Source organism: Triturus cristatus, chromosome 8 (assembly GCF_964204655.1).
Source record: "Triturus cristatus chromosome 8, aTriCri1.1, whole genome shotgun sequence".
Lineage (NCBI taxonomy): Eukaryota > Metazoa > Chordata > Amphibia > Caudata > Salamandridae > Triturus > Triturus cristatus.
The window spans coordinates 401847558-401873264 of NC_140591.1; the positions used below are offsets into that span (position 1 = coordinate 401847558).

Consider the following 25707-nt stretch of genomic DNA (forward strand, 5'->3'; position numbering starts at 1 on the left):
ATTGAAGCAGCTGGGACCGAAGGCAGCCAGGTTAGTTCAATGTCGACAAGAGAGGATTCCCATGAGTCCTCGGACAACGGTTAAATATTTTGAGTTACTTTGCTTTTACCCTCACCCTGCTGTCTTTCCCTCGCAGTTTGGTGCAAATTCCCCTCCTCTGGCGCACAATTGGCAGCCATGCACCAACGCAAACACCCTTGCGCCATGGTGCAAGGATGTCTGCGTTTTAGGGGAGATTGTTTTTGTGCAGGAAGGGACAACTTCCCATCCGTACATGGCCAATAGGTAGACAAAGAAGACTCTAGGCAGGTTCTATCACCTAGATCAGCATGACCATAACAACATATTACCAGATATAAAGCATAGATTCACACTTTTAAAGTCAAATTGGTTAGCTTGTGCATAAAGTGTTCATTGCATTAAATCAAAAAAACTATTACCTCAAATAGCCAAAATTTTGACACCTTTGAGGTGCTCTGATTAAAAATAATAAGGCATGCTCTGAACTCACTTGTGTTGCCTTGCCTTTCTCCTACCCTTGTGGAGAAAGGACAGCCTCGCTGTATTATGGTCCAATGATCCATCGGCCTAGATTCTGCTGCCGTAAGCAAGCACTCAAGCAGTGCAGAACAGGGCTAACAACTATTTTACGGTACAACCCTGTGCCCCATGCAGGACAAACAGCTGAGATGGCCATGCACTGAGGGGCAGAGATTGGAAAAATCTGTCCAATGAAAAAATATTTTTCAACAAATGGAATTATTTATTGAGTTTTGCTTAGTGGTGTTCATTTATGGGTATATTTGTTGATCGCTAGTTCACCGATCTGCCAGTGGTCAGAGGCTGAGGCTTCTGCCACCGTGCTGGAAGAACAAATGCCCTGTGTAAAAACAGTGCCTGCCAGCTGAAGTTGTCTGTGCTGTGAAGGAAACCACTTGACAAACTTTTTTGTTTAGACAAAACTAACTCGCAATCTGGACTTTTTTTTTAAGTATGAAGGAGTTTTCTCCCTTCGCATAGCAGCCATTTCACATTTTTCCTGTCCATATCCGACCTGTTTTTCGTGGGAGAAACGAGCAGGGAAAATCATTGACAGCCACCATACATTCAGGGGCATATTGATCAAGGTTTTGTGTCACCCTAGCACCCACACAACGGTGAAGCAAAGCCTAAATGAGATTTATCAAGGCCACCTTGCACGGCTTGATAATTCTAGAGTAAGGCAAGACAGTGCAAATTGCTGCCTTTCATTACTCTGCAGCAGACATGCGTGCTATGGGTGGAGCATGGGTGTTCCCACGCACACCTACACATGGGGGCATATTCACAAGGATATATCGGTGAGTTAATGGCACTTTATCGCAGCCAAAGTTGCGATAAATTTATCGCCCCATTCACAAGCTGGTGTTAACAGTTCTCAGCACCAGTTTACCTGTGAAAGCAGCCGCAAACAACATCGCCACAGATGACCCCCGCAACTATCGCTAATAAGATGCAGAGTAGGCGTTCCCGTGCCAAAAGCCGCGACAACACCACTCCACGACATTCACAACGACCAGATAGAACTGCGATAAGAACAGGAAACAGGCGATAAGGCGCGTTAGCACCAGGAAAATAATACCTGCTCTGACCTGGTGCTAAGTCGGACCGCAGCCTGCACCACAAAAGGGAGCCCAGCCCACAGCCACATCGGAATGGCAATAGTTGCACCCGGGCAACTGAACATGCAGCCCGGAGGGCAGAAAGGGCAACAAAACCCACTGCCACCACCCCCAGTACCCCTCCCCACCCCCCGACCAAAGACATGCCACATCAGCTACACCCAATCATGCACAAAATTATCCGCATGATGTCGCAGAATCACAACTGGTGACATGCATGTGTCGTCACAAAAATGAGCATCACACATTCATTTGGGAAACAACAAATCAAAATGTATTAAAATGAACACAGAAATGAAATGAAGACACATTGCAGCTCCCCTTGGACCAATCCGTAGGTCACAGCCTACAAGACAAAAATCATGATGAGAAGGTGTGTCCTGCACACATCAAAGGACAGAGAGAGAGCAAAGGAGAGAGAAAGGAAGAGAGGGAGAGAGAGAGATAAGATGAGAGTGGGAGAGAGAGAGAAAAAGAGAATGGGCGAGAGAGAGGAAGAGGGGGAGAGAGAGAGAGAGAAAGAGAGTGGGAGAGAGAGAGAGAGAAGAAGAAGAGAGAGGGAGAGAGAGAGAAGAAGAAGAGGGGGGAAAGAGAGAGAGAGAGAGAGCGCCACCCCAGCGCACCCAGGCCACACTGCTCACCTGCTGCCACCGGTGTGTTTCCAACCACTTGCCGGCATGTAGTGCAGTCCATTAGGTCACACATCTGAGACAGACTCGTCATCTGAAACAGAGTCCAGATACATGTTTGGCACAGTACACACAATCACACAAGACAACATCGCCAGCCCGCCCATGCACACCCAGACAGAGGCACCCCAGACTCCCCCGCTGCCCATCGGAGCATGCCTGCCCATGCACACCCAGGTCGCACTGCTCACCTTCCGGCAACGGCGTGCAGACAGGAGGTCCCACCACGTGCCGCTGCAGGCCACAAGCCCGGGGCCTGCGGACATAGCATACTCCACACCATGCTGCCCCACTCCGCAGGCCACCAGGTCTCACGTTTGGTGCTGGGTCTTGATTACTTCATGGCAGAGGACATACCAGGGCACCCGGCCTCATCAGAGGCTGCACACCCGCTCAGCCCAATAGGTGCCACCAACTCTGTGATCCCGGAAGCAACGCCACGTGGTGGTAGGCCCGCGCTGCCCGCTGGCTCTGGCCTACACTGCGGTCCAGCAGGGCACACAAAACCTGAGCAGTCCGGACCGCCAGGACGGGGCATCCTCACACCCACTAAGCAGCTTAAGGTGCCACTGACTCAGTGCACCCAAAGTCACCGTCCCATGGCGGGGTGCCTGTGCCAGCCGCAATGCTCCAGGTGCCACTAACCTTGTGCAACCCCAGCATTCACAAATAGAGGGACAAAGGGCTTTCATACATGAAGTCTAGCACAGTTGCCCAAATGCAATATGAAAATTAAAGTTGTACTGTTGCTGAATGTTTTAGAATTCAGCAATATACATAGGAAAATAGGCCACAGAGTCAAAGAGATGGGAATCCATTTCTTTGGAATGTAATGCCCTCACACACCCAGTTGGGTGTCATGCTTCATCATCGGGCTGCTCCTCGTCTGGCCGGCGCTGCAATGCCTGACGGGCTGAGGGGCCCTTTGGCGGAGATCTTTTTCCAAATAGCCGTGGGGGTGAGAGATTTAGTGAGTGTAGATGAATAAGTGGTGTGTGATGTTTATGTGAGTTAAAACAGGGTTAGGAGTACCAGCAAAAATAAGTTTAATTGTGGGGTCTCCTACCCTGAATAAAATAAAGAGGAAAGGCGCAATGCTAAGTTAATGTCTTAGGTATGGCGCTCTTCCGTGTGGTTGGTCAACATGTTTCTTCGCAATTCAACAAGTCTAGAGGCGATTCGTCAGGACCTAAAGTTAAAAAACTATCTACACTAAGGTGAAATGGAAAACAATAATGAATTCATGTTTAGGATTTAAGCCACCATGACTTACTCTGTCTAATGGCTGGTAGTACTGGTTTATTTATTTATTTATTTATTTATAGAGTTTTGTATAGCGCGAACATGACCCAAGGGTATCAGAGCGCTTCACAGGTACATGTTATGAGTTGTTTAGATTACAGTTTGTATATCATAATAATATACATAAGGTTCCAGTTTGTGCCTTTCATATCAGTTTCAACAACAACAGAATTAAGATCAGTTAAATTTACAAATGTATATCCGTAGTATTATACATAGGATCCGATGTGTCCTTTCATATCTTTTACCACAATATTACAGTTAATGTCCCAACATAGTAGTCCTGTATAGTCTGAGGGGTCTTTGCAACTAACTGGTGCGTTTATCCTTACATTCGTTAATGCTCTGTTGATGCCAGCACCTTCATCCGATCTAATTGTCTTTGTGTTCTTTTTGTGTATGGTACCTTCATATCTGACAGGACTACGCAGAGTCTGGTGAATAACCACTATACAGATGATGAGCAGTCCATGTTTAGGGTAGGAATTTGCTCATTAGGAAGATCTTTGCTTCCTTCTTGAATGTTGACGTGTTTGGAATTTTTCTAATATTAGGAGGTAGTGAGTTCTAGATTCTGAGGGCCGCTCCAGAGAATGCTCGGTCATACGTTTTCTTCTTCTGAAAGATAGGAGGTTTCAGCAGCAGGTCTCTGGCATTCCGGGATGGTCTGCTTCCACCGGATAACTACATTTTTTGTTTCTACCTATTATGGAGAGAAAATCACATATTAATGTATGATGTCAAACAAATATCACAAGTATGAAACACTGCTGTCCTATTCCCTGTGTCTCTAAATCACAGCACACAGTGGTGAAGTTTTACAGGCATATAAACACCAGGTGCCAAATATTGAAGTGGTCACGGCATTGCTCATATGTGTAGTGACCAGATCTGTGTATTAAAAACAAAAAACTGCAGAAAGAGTACGAGACTCACCCTAATTGGGATATGCTACTGCTTCATCAATCCCCGGCAGGTCAAGATATGAGGAACTTCCCCATATACTACAGGGGTATGCAGATAAAAGGGAACAGTTAAAAGCTGGCAGCTTGCGAAGTTAATAGCGTTTTAATTGAATAAACTAGAGGATTGGATATGTGGGCCCCCTTAGAATATACAGTAACATGCTCCTACATCATTGCCCGCAGCATTAAAAAGTAATCCCAGTTATGGTGGAACAACACAGGCTTCATATTTGTTACTGAAGTTGGGCTAAAGAAACTAAAAAGGAACAAAAAAACGGGGGGGGGGAGGGAAAGTGCATCTACCTAGTTGAATGTTTTAAATTGGCTGGGAAACCCATTAACAGGGGTTGGGAATGCCAAACGTCAACAGACCATAAAGGTTAACATAGTACTCACGTTTGCGTAGTACGCAATGTGTCTGATCCTGCTCCACCATGTCCAAGGACCTACCCACTGCTGCCGGCACCGTGAGGTATGGTGTGGTGAAAGAGCCAGGTTTAAATACCCGCTGCTCCTCCTCGTTAACTACTGATTGCTACCAGCTGGACGTGAGTGAGGACATCCATGCTGTTCTCTCTACTGCGGGTGCCATCTTGGAGTCGGTACCCTTAATTTGAGCAGCTAATCAGTTTTTTCATCTGAAGGCTATGGAAACAACCCCGACCAGGTACAGGGTTTTGGAGGTTGTGGAATTAATAAAGCACTCAACCGCCCGGGATTCCGCTTTATTTTAAATAAAAATTATATACATGGTGAGCGAACGTGAGGTTTCCAAAAGATATGTATTGTTCTGCCCCGCACTGTGTAAAATGCAGTTAGGAGAGTAACCTAATAGGTTATGTGTCGAGTTTATAAGGGTAAGCTTGGTTGGCAACCATCATGAGATTGGCACGTCCTCCGTTCATGGTAAAGAAAAGAAAAGGACGATGGGGGCCATTTTGTAATCTTTGGAAAGCTTGGGGGCCATTTTGGAGTGGAATAAAGATTACAATAAGGCTTCATTATCCTCTCCTGCACAGTATCTCCAATATGTAATATTACATAATTGTGAATCTTAGTGTACAGGGCACTAGTTGTGAGTGATGCAGTGACAGTGTAAAACAAAGTTTTTGCTGATTTTAGTGAATGTTTCAAGAATTACCCAATGAAAAGAGTCTGGTTAATGTAGGGATGACTACACGTCCGGTCAAAGTGAGAATCACGGAACATTGCAGAAATTTCTGGTATCATAAAGTGAAAACCAAAATGTGCACACACTTCTCCAACAGCCAACATTCACCAGACTCTTTTTTGTTTTACAAAGAACAAAGATGGGTGCATCGTCTGTCTTCTGACAGACAAGGACTGAATGAGGACATTCCTTGGAGCGCTTTACGCACTTAATAACTATCTTGGAACAGCACCTTATCACTGCATCACTGACACCTATTGCCCTTCATTAGACCCAATTCACAATTATGTAATATTACATATTGGGGATACTGTGCAGGAGAGGATAATGAAGCCTTATTGTAACCTTTACTCCACTCCAAAAAAAGCCCCCAAGCTTTCCAAAGATTACAAAATGGCCCCCATCGTCCTTTTCTTTACCATCAACGGAGAACGTGCCAATCTCATGATGGTTGCCAACCAAGCTTACCATTATAAACTCGACACATAGTTACTCTCCTGTCTGCATTTCACACAGTGCGGGGCAGAACAATATATATCTTTTGTAAACCTCACTTTCACTCACCATGTATATAATTTTTATTTAAAATAAGGCGGAAGCACGGGCGGTTGAGTGCTTTATTAATTCCACAACCTCCAAAACCCTGTACCTGGTCAGGGTTGTTTCCATAGCCTTTAGATGAAAAAACTGATTAGCTTCTCAAGTTAGGGTACCCACTCCAAGATGGCACCCGCAGTAGAGAGAACAGCACAATGGCTGTCCTCACTCATGCGAGCGGTCTAGCTGGTAGCAATCAGGAGTTAACGAGGAGGAGCAGCGGGTATTTAAACTGGGCTCTTTCACTACACCATACATCCCAGTCCCGGCAGCAGTGGGTATGTCGCAACGTGAGTACTATGTTAACCTTTATGGTCTGTTGACGTTTGCCATTCCCAACCCCTGTTAATGGGTTTCCCAGCTAGTTTAAAGCATTCAATTAGGTAGATGCACTTTCCCTACCCCCCCCCCCCATTGTTTTGTTCCTTTTTAGTTTCTTTAGCCCAACTTCAGTAACAAATATGACGCCTGTGTTGTTCAACCATAACTGGAATCACTTTTTAATGCTGTGGGCAATGTTATAGAACTAGCCCAGAATGATGTGCACCACTCCATGTGCCAGATAGCATGATGTAGGAGCATGTTACTATATGTTCTAAGGAGGACCACATATCCAATCCTCTAGTTTATTCAATTAAAACGCTATTAACTTTGCAAGCTGGCAGCTTTTAACTGTTCCTTTTTATCTGCATACCCCTGTAGTATATGGTAACGTTCCTCATATCTTGACCTGCCGGGGATTGATGAAGCAGTAGTATATCCCAATTAGGGTGAGTCTCGTGCTCTTTCTGCAGTTTTTGGTTTTTAATACACGGATCTGGTCACTACACACATGAGCAATAATGTGACCACTTCAATATTTGGCACCTAGTGTTTATATCCCTGTAAAACCTCACCATTGCGTGCTGTGATTTAGACACACAGGGAATAGGACAGCAGTGTTTCATACTTGTGATATTTGTTTGACATCATACATTAATATGTGATTTTCTCTCCATAATAGGTAGAACCAGTACTACCAGCCATTAGACAGAGTAAGTCATGGTGGCTTAAATCCTAAACATTAATTCATTATTGTTTTCCATTTCACCTTAGTGTAGATAGTTTTTTAACTTAAGGTCCTGACGAATCGCCTCTGGACTTGTAGAATGGCGAAGAAACATGTTGACCAACCACACGGAAGAGCGCCATACCTAAGACATTAACTTAGCATTGCGCCTTTCCTCTTTATTTTAATCAGGGTAGGAGACCCCACAATTAAAGTTATTTTTGCTGGTACTCCCAACCCTGTTTTAACTCACATAAACATCACACACCACTTATTCATCTACACTCACTAAATCTCTCACCCCCATGGCACCAAACGGCTATTTGAAAAAGATCTCCGCCAAAGTGCCCCTCATCGGGAGCCCGTCAGGCATTGCAGCGCCAGCCAGACGAGGAGCAGCCCGATGATGAAGCATGACACTCAACTGGGTGTGTGAGGGCATTACATTCCAAAGAAATGGATTCCCATCTCTTTGACTCTATGGCCTACTGTCCTATGTATATTGCTGAATTCTAGATCATTCAGGAACAGCACAACTTTAATTTTCATACAACCCAAGTCAGCGCCACGTGGTGGCAGGTCCGTGACGGCCGCAAGGCCTCGGGTGCCACTAACCCTGTGCTCAACAACTCATGGGCCCTTTATGATTGAGAACCGTGGGGTGTCCTTCATCCAGCCACCACCGGCAGAGGGGAATGTGACGTCGTCGGCCCCTCATGTTGGCGGAGTCACATGGTCTGTGACGCCTGTGCAGGGTGGGTGTGGTGTGCGTGCAAACCTGCTCTCAGGGAGGGGCTGTGACATGCTGACAACTAGACCAGTGACCTGCACAACACCAGCGAGTACGCCTGCGACGGTTAGCAATGAGGGCCCCCCTCGGAGCATAAGAAAAGTGGTCTGGACTGCCGTACGCCAGACCAGCGCAGGGCTTGCAACAATGACACGTGGGATCTGGGCGTGGTTAAGTCCATGTCCGGACATGGAAGTGACTGATGCGTGTGTCCCTGTTGTAGTGTTCACGGGTCCCGTTACCCAATATGCTATGTAGCACCCTCTGAATGGCATCCAACAGGATGAGCATCATTGACGCAAGGGACATCACTGTCCCTACATTCACCCACTCATTCATACATGGGTGATGAACGATGTAACTCAGCAGTGCATCACTGGATGTTTATTGCACATCCAGTGCAGTCCTGCAGCTGGAGCGATACAGGGCAATGCCAAGCACACTACACAATATGGGCCAGTGGAGGGCCAGCCAGAGTCCATCCGGGAATGACAAGTCCTGCGGAAGAGTTAGGGTACAGTCTGCAGTGTGGTCGCCGTGTCATTGGTCATCAAACAGGATATGGCAGGCCATGTCGCTGTCCAAGGTGAGTGCATCGGAGTGTATCGGGAGTCAGTGGTAGGTCATGGGGCCATGTGTGGCACCAAGCAGGAACAGGCCAGGTGGCGGAAATGAATGCTAGTGCCTCCTTATCACAAACCCGTCCTCGTCCCCGGATGTGTGCACTGCCCCACCTGTGAGTGTTGCAGTACCAGCTGGGGCACTGTGTGCCGCTGACACACCAGGGGCCAGAGGAGGGTTGTCGGCCGCACTGTGTGGCAATGACACATCAGGTGCCGGAGTGGATATGCCTGCTGCACTGTGGGGCACTGACACACCAGGGGGCAGGGATGTGGATGGTGTGGGGTCAGCAGCATTCATCAGCGCCACGCCTTGTGGCAGCAATGCCATGATGATGGTCTGCAGGGCATGGTAGATCCCAGCTACATTTCGCTGATGTACAGCGGTGGCTGCCATCCTTTCCGCCTCCATCCGCACCATGTCTTCCATGAGCCTAAGCATGTGTGCCAGCTCACGGCTGCTATCGCTGGAGCCCCTCTGAGAGGACTGGTGTTCTTCTCTCCACGTCAGGACTCCAGCAATGTCAGTCAGGGCTCGTCGGAGGCCATGGAGCGGGCCTAGACACCCATGGATGCTCAGCCATCTCCGTCTGGGCCTCCAGCACACGGCGTTGGAAGGCCATGTGTTGTTCCTGGGGGTCTTGGGAGACTGGCGGGCCATGGGTGCCTCCTGCTGGGTGGTTTGGGTGGTGGGTGGGCTCTCCTCGATGCAGCTGGTCAGCCCTGATCATGGAGGTGAGTCACGGATGATGTCAATGATGTCTAGGAGGGCTTGTGCGTCGATGCTGGTGTTGTCCTCCTCGTCATCAGTGAAGAGTGGCTGGGACTGCTCTGCAGGGGGTGTTGATGGTGTCCCTGCAATGTGAAGGGGAGATGGTGTATTGCAATGTGTTCACATGTATGTAGCCGCATGGTACATGTTGACATTCAGACAGCATGGCATTGTACTTTGTGACAGTCTGTGGATCTGGGCGATGACCCAGAGTCCTTGAGGGTGTGCACTGTGCTGTGCTTGATTGTGCATGTGTGCCATCATGGCCATCTCCACCTATCCCCCCAGTACCTGGTGGTCACTCACCCTGTTGCGGTTGTGTTGTGCCCTGTCGAGCAGTGTCCGGTGCCCCGACTCCGGCCACACCATCCACACCGATGACTGTCGACACCAGCTCCTCCATGTCATCCAGCTCGAGCTGTGGCGCTAGGCCCCCACCTCCAGTCTGCATTGCTGCCTTCTGGTTGGCTGCGAGTTTCTCCTTGGTCTTCCGCTTGATATCATTCCATCGCCTCTTGACCTCGTCCATTGTCCTCTTGTGCTCTCCGACGGCATTCACCTTGTCCACTATGTCCTGCCATATTCCAGTTTTGGTTCCCAATGACACGTTGGAGGTGACAAACAGTTGTTGATAGTGTTCCATCACCTCCGTGACTATGATCCTGTTCGCCTGCGGACTGAACTTTGTCTTCCTCTTCTTCTTGTCCTTGCCCTTCCCTGGCCCGAGGTCCCGGGCTGGTCGTCCGGGGTGCTTGTGGGGTTGCGCTCGTCCTCTGCGCCTGCTCCGGCTGCCTCCATGGTGCTTGGGTGTTGGTCAGTTTGTGTTTGTTTGTTTTTTCTACGTTTATGGAGATTTTTCCTGCCTGCTTGGTGTGTGTTGCAGGCCTGGCACTGCTTACAGATGATTTCCACATCACGCTTTGGCCCATCGCAGGTTTTTTTGTGTTGTGGTTTGTGTTTTTATCTCCATCAAGGTGGTTGTGTCGCAGACATTGTCCGCGGTTTCGACAGAAGATTGCATGGTACCGCCTTGTTGTGAATTCCACGTTGACACAGGGTTATTTTCCCGCGATGGGCTGCAATGTTGAGAGTTGCGTTAAGCTACTCTTGCGGTAGTTATCACACGTTCTTGTGAATATGCCCCATGGATTCTAATACATTCCTAGACTTACCAGACCTGGAAATGCACCAGAATCGTACGCCTCCCCAGCGGAGGATAAACGAAGAGAAATATCTTTAATTTTCTTCATTGTTTCCTCTTTCTAAGTGTGCTGCATTCTGCATAATAAATGTTATAGACATTGTATTAGTAGCAGTATGACATTATTTACTTCTTACTACGGGGCATGATGCCAATCTCAATATTTAATTAAAATGTAAATGCTGTTTAAAGCCTTTAATCGCCATGCCGTTCATGACACTTTGAGCATATCAGATGAAGCAACCATCTTAACTGTGTTGAAGCCAAAAACATAGCATACGTTCCTGTGCCAGAAGTTACTCAACAATATATTTATGCTTACAGTTTTATATGAAGCTAAAACCATGCTGGTATACCAGTGCAGTGCCTATACAATCACTGGTAGAGAGGTTGGAGAACATTAAAGGATTAGAAATGTAATCAGTTCTAAAAATATATCCTTTAATTAACAAATTCACAGAGATCTGAGTTTTGCTCTACTTATAGATACAACTCTACTTATACTTTTGGCTTTAAGATACTGACTAATATTCCTTTAGCTAAAATTGCTTTGGTAACCTACTGGTTTTCTGTTCCAAGGCAGACGTATAAATTTAAAAGGTCTGCAGTAATGTGTTTCCTTTTTAGACCCGTCACCACAGTCCTCAGACCTCAATCTTAATGCTTCCGATACCTATGAAGTAATTTTTAGAATGTCAACAAATTGTCTTTGCAGAAGTCAAGGTGTGCAGCAACTTGCTCCATCACTTTCTTCCACAAGTTGCTGGATACACATTTCTCATATTAACTTTAAATCGTACTCACAGTTCTTGAGTACCTTATGTTTTTTTTGCTCCATTATTAGGTTGTAAAGCACGTAAGACTGCCAATGTTTTTCCGTTGGAATGAGTGGGCATTTGGCTGTTTTCAATTCTAAAACACTAATATGCCAGACAGTCTCACATTCCATCAAATCCTATAAATGATCATTGACACTGAATTAGAATTCATAATACTATCAAAATTCGAGTCAATTAATGATATTTTGACATTTAGACAAATATATGCATCCAAATATTCAAGCAAGCTGGAAGTGTAATGTTCTGGATTAGCAAACCAAAAGAGCAAGTTTATATAATGGGCCATGTCCAACCTAGGCCAGATTCTTAGAAACTGGCTTCTGTAGTCACCCTACCTTGCCATAAAATAAAGTTTATCATGAGTAACAGCTGTTTTCAGTGAGATAAGGGGGCCAGGTTATGGAGGTCTAACTGAGTTTGTTGAATCTACTGTGAAGTGGCCCCCCCAGCCTGGGTACTTGCCAATGACTACGCGACATATGGAGCTTCGTATTACACGTCTTTATTCGTCTGCGTGTAGCAGCCAACTCCTCATTCTAAACCAGTCTTCATTGCATTCCACTCTAACACTTATGTCACAGTTTTGTGGGGTATTTCAGAAGCCAAAGAGGTCTATCATTTCTAATTCGTAAGCCACTACACACTGATGCAGGGTGAATTGTTTTTGGTGAGCGCAAACTAAACCAGGTAATGTGCTCAAGCTTTGAATAGTAATTATGTAAAATAAATTAGGCTAATTATTAACAATACCGAGGGCTGTAAATGTAATGTGTGGGTGCTTTAAGCATTCCATTAGCCCCAGTATGCTCTGATAAACATGCCGAAATACATTCACATCTAATTACAACTGGTGAGCGCAAGAGTGAAACTTTAGCAGTGCCATATGATTTTGAAGGTAAGGATTCAGGATATTACATCTATAGATCAACTGCCTTTAAACTGCTTTGCACATTTTGAACAATTCAGTACAATTTCTTGGACAAGACTTGCACATTCATCTGTGGATGTGATCGCGTGACTCATAGATAGTATGCCCACTGAATCGTCAATGTGTTAGGTGGGATTGAAATGTGGGTAATCCAATGTCCTAAGTACAGGATATAGGCAATTAGCATTATGCTAAAATAGGAGCACACATGGTACAGAAGCGCATTAAGATGCTTCAATATAATTCCATAAGATTCTTATTACCTTTACATATCTGGTAACATTAAGTGCTACAATAAACTTTACCCTACACAGCAGTGTTCATTAGGTCTTTGCTATCTTTGGGACTCTCCGGTTTATCCTAGTATTAGTAAACATACATCATCAATGGGGAAGTCACCCCAGAAAAAAGACTGGAAGGTCGCAAGACGGCTATGATAAATAAGTCTAAGTCTGTTCCTTAAACAATCTCTGGCTCTGGGAACAACGAGACAACCAGTCCACTGAAACCCCGGCTGCTGAACGTAAAAAATAGTACAAGTTGTCCCTTGACCCGAAATCTGCACCGCCCACTCCTTCCCATAGAAAACACCTCACCAAGTGGTGCTTTAAGGCTACGATGATTCTAGTGCTATTTCTTTTTAACGGAGATCTAGACAACTAGGCATATTACAGGACATGGATGCAGATTTACTATTTTTAGGCGTTGAAAAAAACTTTACAAATGTACTCCTGAAGTCGATATGTGAATTCCATTATCGCTTGAGCTGATATAGACATTTTTGTTGGATCACGGAAAAAGAACTGTTGCAGGATATGATCCTGCACAGTAATGTGTACCCCCAACTCACTGTGAGTTTTACAGTGAGGAACACATTACATTATAAGAAACTTAAAGCTTTATCAAATTACGTAACAGGTTACCCTCCTCATGGGAAAAGAATATTTAACAATAACATTTCTTCTGTGTTTCACAGATACACGTTCCTGGCTAAAAAACAGAGAACATTGCCGTGTTGTTCTATTGCACAAATATATTTGTGGGTCAGATCAGATATTGAAACGTTCTTCAAATGCTTTATAACACTTTGAGTATTTCATCACTGCAAGGACAGCCATGTGCAATAACAGAAATCATGTATTTCTCTGGAAATATAAACTGTTTACCAAATAATTTAAAACCCATAGGTCTCAAAGACTAGGATGAATTGTTGTTCTGAAACACCCCTACAGGGCAGTGGGTTGGAGCGTTCAACAAAAGATCCATTAAATTATAAAAACAGAAATACACATACAGTGTGTCTTATATAGACCACAAACAGTTTTAAGGTATATAATTGTCGATAACATATGTTATTTGAGGACACATTTTGTTACTTTGGAATATTCTGAAATATCTGGGCAGGAATGAATAAGTATACACACAAGGGAAGCTACGAGGAGATTTAAAGGACCTGCGTGGGCTGTCTCCCCACTATCACAATCATACTCACAAAAAGAGCCCACGGGTCCTACTGGTAAATGTCCTGGGTTTGTGAAATGTGCTTACCATGCTTGAGGGGGATCCCTTTTAAAGGACGGTTCCCCTCACACACCAAAGGTGTCATGCTTCATCATAGGGGTGCCTCCTTGCATCAAGAATCTAGTCGTGACGTGGGCTACAACCCCCTCGCTACGAGGGAGGAGCTCAAGGATGTTTTTTTATGAGATGATGGTCCTAAAACCCTATGTGAGCTTGGTGTGTTTAAGGTAAGGTGCAGTGCTGAGTGGTGGTTAAACCGGACTACAAGGTTAGTTAAAACAAAATTTATTCTACTACCCTGTGCCAGGATTAAAAACAAATAGCTTGTAATGTAGCTGCCGACATTAGAGACAGCTGCATACGAAAAAGATCTACATGTTTCGGCCTGTGGACCTATAAAAGTGTTGTGGCCTTCATCAGGATCAATGTAAAGCTACTGCAGAGATGGTGAGTGTGTGAAACAACAAAACTGAAATAGAAAACAAAGGACACCGGTATGTGATACTACACCAGTTGTCCTGTTGTTCGGAAGATTCGTCGGTGGAACCTACAACAGTCAGGGAATATACGGCATCTGTCCTGGGCTATGAGCCAAAGGTACATACGCCGACCGTCCGCTACAGGTGAGCAGGGTGAACCTCAGCGTACATCCACAGACGTCAAGATCTGGGGCTAGTTTCAGCTTAGTAGTTAGTGTGTTCAAGATAGAAGAAGCAAATTTGAATGACTGTTACAGAACCTGTTGTCATCCCAACTTAGATATTTCTACATACAAAGGTTTTTTTTTAACCTAGGTTTTGCGCGTTGCATCCATTTGCTTACCATTATAAAAGCCTTCAGTAAATTTTGGCCAGAATGTCTTCACTGCACAGGCAAAGAGCAGCACTTAAATCATATTTTAATGGGCCACCACGGACGCCATCCGCATACTACTCGACCAGGAGCACACCGCGGCCCTTATCCTCCTGGACATCTCCGCAGCCTTGACACCATTTCTCATTGCACGCTCGCAGTCAGACTTCACGACGCGGGAATACAGGGAGCCGCCCTCGACTGGATCCAATCCTTCCTCTCCGGCAGAACACAGATGATCAGACTCCCACCCTTCCTCTCCGAACCCACTGACATCAACTGCGGAGTACCCCAAGGGTCATCGCTCAGCCTGACACTTTTCAACATCTACATGGCCCCCCTCGCAGCCATCGTCAGACAGCATGGGCTCAGCATAGTATCCTACGCCGTCGACACCCAGCTCATCCTCTTGCTCACGAAGAACCCCGCAGACACCAGACTCTGTTTCCACGAAGGAATGAAGGACGTCGCAGCTTGGATGAGGGACAGTTGCTTGAAGCTCAACTCAGAGAAAACTGAGGTCCTTATCTTAGGCTCCTGCACCTCCGCCTGGGACAACACCTGGTGGCCCCCACCCTCAGAAAGCTACCCACCCCAACAGACCCCGCACGAAACCTCAGCATCATCCTCGACTCCTCCCTCTCCATGAACCGCCAGATCAACGCCGTCGCCTCCACCAGCTTCAACTGCCTGTGCATCCTCCGCAAGACCTTCAAATGGATCCCCCCGGCTGCAGAAAGACCGTCACCCAAGCGCTCATAATCAGCAGACTGGACTACGGCAATGCTCTATACGCAGGAATCAACAGAACTCTTCTACACAAACTCCAAACCATCCAGAACGCCTCAGCCAGACCCATCCTCGTAACACCACTTCACGAATGAATGACCCAACACCTGCGAGACCTCCACTAGCTCCCCATCAAGAAGAGGGTCACCTTCAAGCTCCTCATCCACACCTACAAATCCCTCAACAACATCGGACCCAAATACCTCAACGAGAGAGTCTCCTTTCACGTACCCAAGAAGAACCTCCGCTCTGCCGACCTCGCCCTGGCAGAGGTCCCTCACATCCACAGAAACAGAGCAGGCAGGAGAGCTTTCTCCTACATCGCAGCCAAGACCTGAAACGAGCTCCCTGTGAACATCAGCTGCTCCCCTACCCTTCAAACGTTCAGGAAGTACCTCAAGATCTGGCTCGTCGACTGACCCGGAGCTGCCCCCCCAGAACCTTGGGACCCTCACGGGTGAGTAGCGCGCTCTAAAAAAACCCTGATTGATTGATTGATATTTATCAGCAATAAGTTCACAAGCCAAGTCTTACCTTTATGGCTGTGTGATGATCAAAGGGATTGCTTAATCAAGGGGGACTCCATGGAGAGTGAGCAAGTCACAAGTCAGCCTGAACAGCCAAAAAGGCCAGCTGGTAATCGGACCAATACGGCAATTTGCAGCCACCTTCATTATAGTCCAATCTCAACTTCTTAAGGGACATTCAAGGTTTGTATTACTCCATAAGCTAGTTTGATAACTATCAAGTTCTATTTGTACTTGAGTTGTCAGAGAGGCCGTAACCATTGGATCATTAGTTTGTCTAAATAATATTTATTTATCTTTGATATCTTTCATAAGGGAATCTAACAAGGCCTTTATTATCTTGTTTTTATTTGCCATACAACTAATAATTTCCCCTCCAATTGTGCACTTCATTGCATCACAGAAACATACTGGAGAGGAAACAGAGTGTGAATTGATTGATATATACTAATGTAGAGTTTTGTCAAGACCTTGAACATCACCAGCCTGTTCTAAAATTTCAGGGTTCATTCGCCAAGACATATTCTCTGGTAACAAGGGTAGACTCTCTAAACAAACAGTGATAGCTGCGTGGTCACAAATGACAATCAGTTCTATTGTAGGGTCAAACGAGGTTTGCAGAAGGGATTAATCGACCAAGAGCTAGTCAATCCTTGAAAAGGTATTAGGTGGAGAGGAAAAGAAAATCATTGTCTGATGGATTATGCATTCTCCAAACATCAGGAAGGCCATGCGAACAACACACAAGTTATGCATATGTTTATGAGAACGAGGATGTCGATAAACACATGCCAATTGTCTATCCAGGTTTGGATCCATTAGCAAGTTAAAATTGATACCCTATACAATACGGTAGTCAGAGCGAAGGAGAGCAACCTCTCAGAGAGACGACCAAAATTGAGGAGTGTCAGAGGTGGCTGCATATATATTTATAGCATACACTTCTGTTGGGCTACACTGTAAGCAGGAGATCAGCCATTTATGACCGTGTTCAGCACAAATGATAGATAAACCTGAAGAACAGGAAACCAATGTTAGTACAGCATTTGTTTTTCGCTGAGGCAGCAAAGCTCATTAAGTCACTGACCAAACCATGACGCTTATAGAGGGCCTCTTTACATCCTATCTTAGTTTCCTGCAGGAAACTCAGATCACATCCCAAAGACTTACATTAATCAAGGATTTTCTTACCTTTCACTGGATGATTTAGCCCCTTAGTGTTAAGAGATATTACTTTCAATGAGGACATAAAGCATAGGAACACACTCGAAACCTATGAAAAATGGAGTGGGCAGCGCAGGGAGAACATGTACTGAAAGGAAACCTTACAGTGCAGTGAGACATACATATGACTGAGAAAGAAAGCTCCTGGAAAAGGCAGCAATCAAGAGAAGCCATAGATGTGTGTAGCATGAAAGAGGAGAGTAAAAAAAAGAAAGAAAACAAACACTACCCCATGTAACAAGGGTGGAAAAGTCCCTGGGAGACCTGGTACACTCAGGGGAAAAACCAAGAACTAGGAGGTAAAGCCACCAGGATGATAGAGAATGTTCTACATCGCCTAGACAAGCTGCTATAGAAAGGAAACATGTGGACAGGAAATGTGAGTGAGCAGAATGAAGAACCTACGGTATGTGTGTATCAGACAAAAAGAACGCAAACGCTAAATGCAGGTCGACAAAGCAGTTATAAAAAGGCAGGAGGTGGAAAATTGAGAATGACATTACAACCACCCATACCGCTGACAGGAGAAAAAAGGAAACCTTCCCATGGTGGAAAACGATTGCTAAAATACAAAGCCAAGAGGAGGGACCGCCAATTGACAAATAAAAGAGGCAATGGCAAAACAGACGGCAAATGGAAAGACAGCTGGCGCGTGGCATAGCAATAGAAAACAATCAAACATGGCAACCATGCACTTGTAAGAAAAAACAGCGTTACAGCCAAAATTACAGTTGTGTATACAAGCCACTTATACTCTCAACCATATAAAGTGATAACAAGAGACAACATCAAAGTTAAGTGGGTCCTGCATCCACTTCAATCAGCAATTCCGATTTGTCTTCCAGAAATGATTCAAGATCAGCTGGCTAAGTAAAGACAATGGTTTTCCCTTGGTAGACAATTTTACACTTGGAAGGCTCCACAAAGGATGATTGAATAGTCTTGTATGTGAGAGACTTCCTGAGGGCTAGAACACCTTTCTGATGTTGCTCCATGTCTCTAGCGTAATCTTAGGGAATCAATATCCTTGATCCTTTCCAAGAAATTGTTTTGCGCCTCCTCATATGAGAGAGGATTAATTCTGTATGTTGAAGCCGCAGAGGTTTGAAAGTCAGGGGTCTCAAAGAGGAAGCATTTTAAGGTCGATAGGTGGGGATCCTGTGAGCACGTTCTATCTCAAAGTCCTTGGCAAAAGCAATGTTGAGCATCGCAGGTAACCATGATTCCAGAAAGGCGATTGTGGGGGGTGCCTCGTCCTCTGCACCAAATATATGCAGATTACTGTCTGTTCCAGTTCTCCAAGTCGGTGATGTCCCTTCTCAGTGCAGCAATTAAGGCTTCCGATTTATGGACTTGTTTATCCTGGACGAAGTTGTGATCTTCCACTTTACTAATCCTACTCTTCACATTCGAGAGCTTGATGTTTAGGTCTTTAAGGGCCATATTAGCAAGGGCAGTATCGCTGCTTTAGCGGCACTTTTTTCCGATAATGCGGCGATATTTTTATCGCCCTATTAGCAAGCTGTCGCTAACAACTGTTAGAGACAGCTTAATGGCGATAGCGGCCTTTTTTTACCGCTTTGCATGTCAGCGATATTTATCGCTAATGACATGCAAAGTGGGCGTTCCTCACTAAAAGTAATAGCAAGAAGTCGTTAACACAACTTCTCCCTATTAGCAATGCCCACGAAGCGATTAAAAAACTCGCGCTAACCGCGATTATCGCTGGATTTTAACACCTGCTAAAATTCTGATTTAGCCATTGTTTTCTATGGGAGGTGGATTCTACGGCTGAATCCTCACCTGCCTATTAGCGACCTTTTCCTTAGCGATGGGAATTCATCGCTGGTATTCCCACGTTATTGATGGAGAATCGCCGCTATCGCTGGTTTATTATCGCCTTGGAGAGAAACGTTGATAATAACGCGTTATCTCGGCGATCTAAACCAGCGATAGCAGACGATAGGAAATACAGCGCTCAGCGCGCTTTGCGATGATCATCACAAGTCCTTGCTAATATGGCCCTAAGTTCTTTTTCAGGTACCAGGTTCCTCCACCTGCAGGAGGTCAGAATTAGCATATGTGCAATATTGTGAACAGAGTTCAGATTTTTCAGAACTGTCTCCAAGGTAGAAGGTTCATCCAATGTTTCCTTTACTGGCGAATTTGGAATCGGAGGAGCCTGTTTGGTCCTTTTCAGTTCACCTTTCTGTTCTTTATCTTTTTTTGGGCTTGGAATCTGACATTGTTAATGATGCCATAAGAGTACTGGTAAGTGACAAAATTAGCAGAACCCCAAGGAGCACTGCGTACAGCACGTGTAGGCGCAGCTGCGCAGAGACCAACCACCCCGGACGGGAGCATGTGAGAGTGCCGATTGTTGGAATCCTTAGGGTATTTAAGTCGGGCATCGGTAGCTAAAAGAATGATGACCAATTTATTGAATATCCTCTGGTCAGAAAGGAACGCAGTACCCAAGGAATGATTTCATACAAAGGGAAAAAGTGGGACACCAGCCAGCAGTTTGATATTAGTAATAGGCTCCCCAGCAGAAATTATAGGCTTTGAGATATGTGGTTTTGATATTTTTATATGAATTTGTAATCTATGCATTGGGGTGTTTCAGAGATTAGTGCTACACATCTCATGGCGTATACTCACATGTTTGCATACCCTTTGCTATTCTCATTCGATATTTTGCCAAGTAAAATGTAGCGGAAACATGTTTTTCCCCCTCTGAACTTTAAAGATGCAACAATGTTTGTTCATCAATCCGGGTAGCACTTGTTTTCCATCTTGCTGCCGGTTTGACTTGTCCATGTGCCCTGACAATTTTAGTAGTTATGGTAAATGGCATCAGCCAGTGGTCAGGCTACTAAACCTACTATCAGTGTTTTAATGATATCCATCTTTTTCATTTTTGAGTGGGTTGGTAGCAATGTTGAGAGAAGTGAAAAACCTTAAATAGCTTGGCCAAACCAAAGACTTCAACCAAAGAAAAATTACCAAATTTAAGCGTAAAGTCACAAGACTCTTTTCATAACTCCTGAGGAAATATCCATTCATGAAATAAAGTGAGTAACTGTCTGAATCGCCATTATATCCCATTAGGTTTTTCTATAGACACATTTCATTGATGGATTGCTCAGCAAACACTTTAGTAGCTCCTGGGAACTGAAAAACTATATTGTATTTCATTGATTCAGCCAGTGAGTGGGCAAGTCTTGGGTATTTTGGGGTGCAGATTTGTATGTTTGTGAATGTTGGTTTGAAATGAGGGGTTGAACCCTGTTTCTATCATATGGTGTAAGTTAAAATTGTCCTCTGTACTTGTGTCCATGAGTTTACTGTGATGGGTTTATCCTTAACTGTGGTTATAGTTTATGCAAAGTTTGTGTTTTTGTGACTGGGAGCCTGGGTTACATGTTTATGTGGGCCTTCTATTGTGCTAATCAGGTATTTAAATGAGTTGGGATTTAAAAGTGAGATTAGTAGACATTGTTTGTGTGGCTACCCATACTGATGTAGACCGAGAATCCAATGTCTTTACTGATTGCTAATGTAGCTCCAAATATCTCGCAACTGTTTTGGTAGTTAGGTAATATACCATACAGAGCTGCAGTAACTCTTAATTTCTTTATTATTAAACATATTTTTTCTGTTGCGTGCTGGATAAATGGTGATAAATTTCAGTTAAAGATTATTTGTTGTTTTGTGCCATGCCCATTGCTTGCTCATTGCAATAATCTATGTCTGAGTTAATAGGTCAATCAAATCTTTAAATTCACTTATTCCCAGGCAAAGGCGTTTTCATTCGACGACCGTGTGTTTTTTGAATTTCCCTTTTTGGCTGGAACCTTCATATTCTTGTTTTCTGTAACTGGGTCAGTGTTTACTTTAACTGGGTTTCTAATAAGTGATTGGGCCGGTTAGGCGCCAGAAAGCTGGTCTCTTGGAGACTGTGTTCTTTTTTTGTTTTTCATTTGTGTGTGGTTTAGCAGACTCACTATAACCTAAAAATCTTTGGGGCTGATTTAGAATTTTGCAGTGAGGGTTCCTCATTGCAAAGCTTGTAGAATACTCTCTCCGCCACACTGAAGGTCCCTCTGCCTGATTCACAGACAGTTGTAACTTACATATGTCAGCATGGGAGACTACTCTGCCCCCATTGCTTAGATACTCCTTTGACGGCCCGACGGAGTAAGGGCTGTCCGAGGTTTGGCTATTCAGCCGGTCACCCAATTAAGAGTGGGTTATCGAATGGCCAGGTTTTCACTGTCCATCACTGCTGGGTAAAACCTGTCCATCACTGCTGAGTCCGGAAAGGGGGGTGAAAACTGAACAATGGCCCCTACACCATGGCGGACACCTCACATGGTGTGGGGGCCATTAGTTTTTGCATTTTCAAAAACAAAATCCCACTTTAGGATTTTGTTTTTGAAAATACAAAAACATGTTAAATGTTTGACAGACAGTGCTGTCATACTGAGCCGTCCATCAAACTTCTAATAAATTGACAGGAACCTCTGTGACAGCAGTTCATGCAAATGTTAAGAGATGTCTGCTGGGCTGGCGGACATCTGTAAATTTGGAGTATGGTTACTACTCCAGGGCGACAGAGTATTTCACTCCTTTACCCTGACTGAGTAAATAACATACTCCGATATCGAAATCAGACAGTCTAATAATAACGACGCAGGTTGCATTTTGTTGGCATGTGTTTCCCGACAAGCTTCCTTCATGTCTTCCCATATCTGCTTCCAGGTGCCATGCAGCTAACCTCAACGGTGTGTACTACAAGAATGGAAACTACAGCGGCGCCTATGACAATGGCGTGATATGGTCAACTTGGCGAGGACTTTGGTACTCTCTAAAATATGCAGCAATGAAGATTAGACCCCCATCTTTCCTTCAAGCAGGAAGTGGAAATGGCATGAATACCTAAAGCAAATGTCACAAGTACTCTCTCGAGGTTCTCTAAATGTAGTCTCACCTGTCAAATAAGCAGAGGAAAAAGCACGTACGTCGGTGTAAGTGCATCAAGTCACCAGGTTTGGTTGCAGGATAGATGGCTTGTCATATTTTTAAGATGGCAGGTATTTTACTATATACATCTAATTGTTGTGGCTAACAATGTGCCTATAAAAGACTTTAAGCAATCCTTAAATCAATTTAATCACTCTAGTTTTTCATTTGAAGCGCTCTATGGTTTTGCTTGCTCTTGCGTGCTAATCGGTCTGACTGCCAATCGTATTTAGACTCTCTAGTTGCATATTTAATCCCAAACCTAGGTTTGCACTCTGAGTCTGATTCACAGTGTCATATGTAAATCTGGAATGAAAGGACAAATTAGCTTCATTTATGATGCAGGCTATACAGAAAAGGTGTCGTGCGCTAAACACTTTTACTCATGCGCAATTTTACCCCACAATGAAGGTGTGTTGCGCATGAGCAAATCCCACAAAAGGGGTGGGGAGTTGGCATTCCAAGAGTGAGGTAGCATGGGCGGGGCCACAGGGACAGTTGTCCAGGGCGCAAAACTCTTAGGGACATTCTTAGGGGCGCAAAAATGTAAAAGAAAAGTGGGAGGATACTTGCCAGGGGCACTGGCATCCCACGCTATGCCGCTGCATTCCAGGATATAATTTACCCTGGTAAATTTAGGAACACCCTGGAATTCTCAAACTCCTCTCTGTCCACTTCCCACCGTGGAAATATTTGAAATTTACTCCTGTTAAGGGCAGGAATACGTTCATTTCCAGGATGGAAATGGAATGGGAAAACTCCCAAAATTGGTGGGGATTTAGCAGATGCGGTTTCTACAAAGGAAGAAATGTGTCAACTTTCAGGAGAAAAGAGGGACACTATAGGAAGAAAATGGCACCATGCATAATAGTACAAAGAATTACCCACACAGAATGGCCTCCACACAGACGAAAAAAGACATTCAGAAACATTTCTCAGGAGAATACCTGGAATCCTGCGAAAGACCCTACTTATATTTCAATAGCTTTATTGTGCTCTGTTAAAGCGTGTATTACGGTTAGGATACAAATTACGTATTAAAACATTTACAGGCACATGCATCATCATAGGGTTTTGCGATTCCTTAATAGCGATTATTAAGGAATCGCAATTAAGGAATAGCAAAACCCTATGCATGTAGGAATCGCTAAAGAAATAGCGATTCCTACAAATTCCTTAATTGCGACAAGCAAATTGCGAGTCGCAATTAAGGAATGTCTTCCCATTCATTCCTATGGGCCTCCAGGCCCATAGGAATGAATTAGAGATTGCGGGAGCAATTTGCGAGTACCAGTAGGTACTCGCAAATTGCTCCCGCAATTTCGATGGTGCAAGGGTGTCAAAATGACACCCTATTGCACCCATGTATTTTCACTCTGCACAAATGTTGCATACACACATGCTCTAAGGGCATGTGTGTGGGCAACATGAAACTTAGAAAAATGCAAATAAGTGCATTTTTCTAAGTTTTCGCAAATTACCATGAGGTCCAGCCTCATGGTAATTTGCTCACGCTAATAGCGAAATCGCTATTTTTTAAACTGTAATGCATTGCATTTAAGGAATCTCAATTAGGGATTCCTTAAATGCAATCGCTATTTAAGGAATCCCAATTTTGAGATTCCTTAAATAGCGATTTTTGCATTTGGGATGATGCATCCCAAATGCAGAAATACCGGGAGCAAAGGGTCAGATTCTGAGAATCTGCCCGTTTGCGACCGGTATTTTGCTTGATGCATGTGCCAATTAATATCAATAAAAAAGGATTATGAATTCATTTCAGAAAAACTGCATTATTAAAAACACGTGTTAATTGAAAATGAGGGCTAGAGGTAGGTTCTATGGAGTGGGGACAGAGTAGTGGTAAAAAAAAATCAAAACTTACCTTGGCAATATACATTGTGGTCAATGTAGTGCCTCTGCCATAGTGTTACAGGACGGTCTGTATGGTCAGAATGGTATAAAAGGGGGAAGGGAGGGCTAAACCCTCAAACAAGCATTGGCAAAGTCAACCGGTCTTGCTTTGACAATGCTTGTTTAAAGTTCTAGCCTTATTTCTTTACATACGTAATGTTTTAAATACTTTTTTTTAGCATATAGAGCCTAATGTTACTACCAGCATGTTGAAATCAGCAGGTGCAAATTGTACGCTGAACTGTACCTGGAACTCCCTGCCTCTGTATCTCATGCAATCACCGTCACTGCCTCAATTCAGGAAGGACCTCAAGACCTGGCTCTTTGACTGAACTGCAGAACCCCTGCCCCTTCCCCACCCACCCCCCAGTGCCTTGAGACCCTCTTGGGTGATATGCCACGATATTCAAGTACCCTGATTGATTGAATTTTTGCAAAATGCCTTTCATTTTGTGACGCAAACTACTCGTACATAGCAAATTTGCAGAGCATCTCAAAACAACCTACCTAATGGATAATAATTACAAAGTCGCTTTTTGCAACCGCTCCAATTTGTTATCTACAAAGGGATAGCAGACCTCCATCCCTGCCTTCTCCAATAGAGACCTTGTTTTTGAAGGACCTTGTGTACCCTAGAACACTGTCTGTTACCCCGAGACTAACCAACATGATTCACAAGGTTTTGTGAACCAGAGACCACCCCAAAAAAGGCGTGGTTACAAACCCCTATACATATCATTGCACATGGCAATTAGAGGTAATGCCCATTCAATTTCTACTCTTAACTGCGATTCAGATTGAGAAGCAGAACCCTTTTTTCCAGTCATGTGACTCCAAAGAGCCAAGTCTCCGACAGATTTCAGTACAGTCCTCTTATGTGCAGATGGTACTCCCTTAAAGGATGGAACCGTGTGTTAGCCTTTTGTATCCTAGAGATCATGTAAACAGACATGGAGGATAGTTCCAGTCACATGGTACAAGTTGCTAGCAGAATAAACCTTAGTCCTTTTCACAGAAAGACATCAGACTTCCACTTCTCTTTTGGTCGCTTCATATTTCAAGAAGTATTCAGAAGAGCTAGTGATGCGGTGCCATTTTTATCTTGTACACTAGCTAGTGATTGGTAACTTTTCTAAGCCAAATTGGTTTCGTTTTCCCACCACTATGCATTGTACATTTGCAACAGTTCATGCCTCACTTGACTGTAAACCATCCTGGAAGCCTTAGTTCAAAATGGCAGAAGTCAGGCTACCTCACCACAGTTCCTACTCC

The 25707-nt window shown here is 44.5% G+C and overlaps 1 protein-coding gene across 1 annotated transcript in view; it reads left to right on the forward strand.

Moving 5' to 3' along the window:
• LOC146802190 (fibrinogen-like protein 1) overlaps window positions 1–22663 on the forward strand; it is a 139903-nt gene extending 117240 nt beyond the window's left edge. Inside the window, exon 8 of the mRNA XM_085621777.1 lies at window positions 22261–22663. Within this exon, the coding sequence (XP_085477903.1) occupies window positions 22261–22441 (181 nt within the window). The 3' untranslated portion in view covers window positions 22442–22663. The remainder of the gene's footprint in view (window positions 1–22260) is intronic.
• The last annotated feature ends 3044 nt before the right edge of the window (window positions 22664–25707 follow it).